At 31.6% G+C, this 4,049-nt stretch overlaps 1 protein-coding gene across 1 annotated transcript; it reads left to right on the forward strand.

Moving 5' to 3' along the window:
* On the forward strand, window positions 1-857 carry LOC21406035. Its single transcript, XM_010106013.2, has one exon. The coding sequence runs from the start codon at window positions 277-279 to the stop codon at window positions 679-681; it is 405 nt and encodes a 134-aa protein (XP_010104315.1). The 5' UTR covers window positions 1-276; the 3' UTR covers window positions 682-857.
* The last annotated feature ends 3,192 nt before the right edge of the window (window positions 858-4,049 follow it).

Here is a 4,049-nt window from a genome sequence, read left to right on the forward strand (position 1 = left end):
GGCTCTTTTTTGCCACCAAAGCCTTATTTTCCACATCACCCACCAAACTCCCAAAAAAATACGACCTTTTCTTTTCATTTGTCCATTCTTCTCTCTCTAGCCGTTAGCTGGCCAATTCAATTTCCTTTGCTTTCACTCCCAAACGACCAAATCCCATACACATTATATTGTATACACATATATACATACATACATATATATATACACACACACACACATATAAATACACCCACTTTTTTCATATTACAAAATCTCTATAATTATCTCGACATCACTATGGATTGTTTGGTGTTGCCCGTTTCTATGCTGAGAAACAAGTGCATGGGGTACAGGCCTTTGGGCGCTGGCGAGGCGGCGTTTGGCGAGCGGGAAAATCCGGTGACTGTGGTGGTGGGAAAGGAAAAGAGGGAATTCTTGGTCGACCCTTTTGTGTTGGAAGAAAACCCTTTTCGGGTTTTGATCGAGACGATGAACAGAAGCAACAACAAGAAGCACAAGGAGGAGGGTAGTTATCTCGATTTTCGAGAGGGAAAGATTAATAAGAAGAAGAAGAAGGTTCTTTTTGTTGATGTTGATGCGATTTTGTTTGAGCACATGTTGTGGTTGTTGTACAATGATTGTTCTTCTTTGTTTAAGCTTAATCTTAAGGAGATTATTGACTTCTATGCTCAAGATAATTAGAGGGAGAGGAAAAAAGAAAAAAACAGAGGTACTTTTATTTTATTTTTTTAAATACTGATTTGAATCTATAATGATATTTTCTGTGCAATAACTTGTCAGAGTAAACGATAATGTATGCATACAAATTGTAATAATTATCATTAATCATTTATGGGAAACTTATTTAACTATCCAAACATTGGTTTCTTTGTAATTATTGTTATGTTCCTTCTTTTAACTATCCAAATCTTTTGAGTTTGATGAGTGATTTAAAAACATATATTTATTTTTCCATATTGTTTGGGAATTATGTATATCTAAAATGAGAGAGAAATGCTAATTAGTTTGTTTTTCTGTTGGGAAATGAAGCAACTATTTAGATAGAGTAACCAAGACTAGTTTTTGATGCCCTTCTTGCCTTGTTAGCTTAATTTGCATGCACAAATGGTTAAAATTACTTGGTCATTCTTCTTTCCTTTTGCGTTGCAAAAAAGGAACAATTTGGTTCTTTGGTTGAAAAGGTCATGATGACACTGAAGTTTTTAGGAGGAAGTTTGGCGAGAAGATATTTAGCTGAAAGATTATAAGGACAGCGTGGGGAATGTTTCATTTGAAAATAATAGCATGGCTATGTGTAATGAGAGAAGATAATTAACAATTTGGTTTCATAAAGTGAAACGTATCAAAATTTCATATTGCACATTGAAATAATGTTGGAACCAAGCAAATCAATCAACCATCATTTTTTTTTTTATAAATAGAAAATCTACTCATATTAACATTCCAAAAACGATGTATAAATCCTTTAAATTCAAAAATATGGTTTGTATTAAACATTAAAATTTCAACAGTGCATTCATGTGGTCTGAATTTTTAGGACAAATTTCAAAATACTCTCTCAGACTTGTGCATCTACTCTGATGTGTCTCTTAAATTTAATTTTTTTTCATCCTAAACTTTAAAGCATTAAATATATCCCCAATTAAGTTGTTTTAAGGAAAAAAAAAAACCCCCTAAAATTCAAAACTTGGGACTACCAATCTATGTAACAAATGTTCCAAATGCCCCTTGTTTCCATCTTATTATAAATTATGGACAATGGTTGAGGTTGAAGTTTATTCCTATATATAGTTGAATGCCCGCATTTACTACTTCTGGCATATTTATGCAAAAATTTTAGAAGCATTTCCACCAAAATTTATAAGGCTTCACCTTTGTAAAAGGATCGCATTCTCTTGGTCATTATGAGACAAGAAAAATAGTTGCACGGGATTTTTATTTCTTGTCCATCAAAATAATTGACAAAATATGGTGGAGGTGGAAAACTCTTTAACTTTTCAAAAAGTTTCAGGAGGAAAAATAATTTTTTTTTTGAGATCGAGAAACATGTTAAGCAGGTGATTAAAATTAAAGAACACAAATCATCACATTCTCAAATAGTGCTCGTAAGAGTTTAAAGATGAATCTCCCTTAATTAATCATTAAGATACTTAATCAACTAACATTCCGAAGCCATTTGGGGTCAATTTGAAAATTTGACCTTCCTTTCTAATTGCTATCGTTTTACTCCAAAACAACATTCGGAACTTAATGATAAAGTTAAACATTGGTTTGCCATCATCCATTTTCCATGCATCGTTGATCATCATTTTTCATCATATATGTAGCAAGAATACATTATTAACGTCTTTTTTCTTGCCAAATACCCTTCTCTCCAGATGCACTTTACATGGCCTAATCGAGCTTGCACTGAGTACATCGAAATAACTTTAATTTTTAAAAGAAATGAAAGTATGAATTGACTTAGAAGAGCCAATAATAATATGGGGTAGAGATGAATAAAGTGGCTTGAAAAGGTTTCTCGAACTAAGCCCAAGACCTTTTCGTCTGATGACAATTGACATGGGAAGGGAATTGGGGAGGGTTTTGGTTAGAGGTTTTGATTCCATCTCATTTATAATCTTTAATTCTTATTGAAAAAATATCTCTAATTGAGCCTAAGACCCTTTCGCCTAATGACATGGGAAGGAAAATTAGGGAGGATTTTTGTTGGGATTCTAGTCGTAATATCTATAGGTCTTATTTAATTCGTTGATTCTAATTTTTAATTCGAGTTGAGATGTGATTTTATGTGAGAGTTTTTTACTGTAGCAAAAAAGTTAGATGTAACTGTTTTTGAGAACTTTTTATTGTAATAAAACTCAAATTATAAACTCGAATCGGTGAAATGAACATTGCCATAATCATTATTATTTTATTTAAGAAAAAGAAAACTCTCCAACTGAGATTAAGACCCTTTGGTCCCTTTGATCCCATGGGGAGGGGAATTGGAAAGCGCTTTGGTTGTAGGGTTTGAGGATTCAATCCTACTCGTAATTATTACTTCTTAATAAAAACAAAAAAGGTACTCTCCAACTGAACTTAAGACCCTTTAGTAGGGTTGAGGAGGGATTTTGATAGCAGATTGTGGATTTGATCTCCCATGTAATTTTTATTTCTTTTTTACAGGCTGATAAATGGTATAAAATGTGCTTTTCTTTATAAATAAAAAGAAAACAAATAAAGGGGGAATATAAAAATGCCATTCAAAATAGTGCTGATTAACATTTATGCCACACATATAAAAAGTAAAACACATTTTATAAACGCATTTTATTAAGTCAGTTAGAGAAATAACTTAAGTGGACAAACTTAATTTTTAAATGGCATAAATATAAAGATAACAGAAAAAAAAGTGACAATCTATAAGATTTTCTTAAATGAAATAATAAATCATTCCAACTGAAATGGGGCTCCTAATAGTATGAACGAACTGAAAAGAGTGGAAAGTCAAACTTGAGCCGTGTATACCATATTTGTCCATCATCAAGTTAAAGATAAATGTTAGTGACACCCTAAATATTTATTAAGGCACTCCGACAACTTTGAAAATTAAAATTATTTTCTTTTTAAGACTAAAATCTCATATAGTTCCATAAGCACCCTTACAAACACCCCATACTTTTTTATCCCAATTTAAGATATGATATGTTAAAGAGATTGGATTCTTATGGGTGAGATTGGATTCTTTCCATTTAAATGAATTTCTTTAACTTGAAAAAGAGGAATAAAATTTTTTCCCTTAAGTTTCTTTTAGAACCTCAACTCGTGGAGATCAATTCACATCGCATTTCATCTTGTTGACAATCTACTTTTTTTTTCTTTCTTCCAGTTCATCACGATAATAATCTTTTAAAAAACCAATACATACTAGTCGATAATGATGATTCACTTATTCATTTTTCATTTCTAAAAATGCTCCTCCTCCTTTGAATACATGAGTATAATACCAAACCTTCTTTCACAGGGATAAATTAGAAACCAAAAAAAAAAAAAAAATATATATATAT

Source organism: Morus notabilis, unplaced genomic scaffold, assembly GCF_000414095.1.
Source record: "Morus notabilis unplaced genomic scaffold, ASM41409v2 Scaffold69, whole genome shotgun sequence".
Lineage (NCBI taxonomy): Eukaryota > Viridiplantae > Streptophyta > Magnoliopsida > Rosales > Moraceae > Morus > Morus notabilis.

Coding starts and splice junctions, on each gene's coding strand:
- LOC21406035 (XM_010106013.2), top strand. CDS start 277: ATGGATTGTTTGGTGTTGCCCGTTTCTATGCTGAGAAACAAGTGCATG.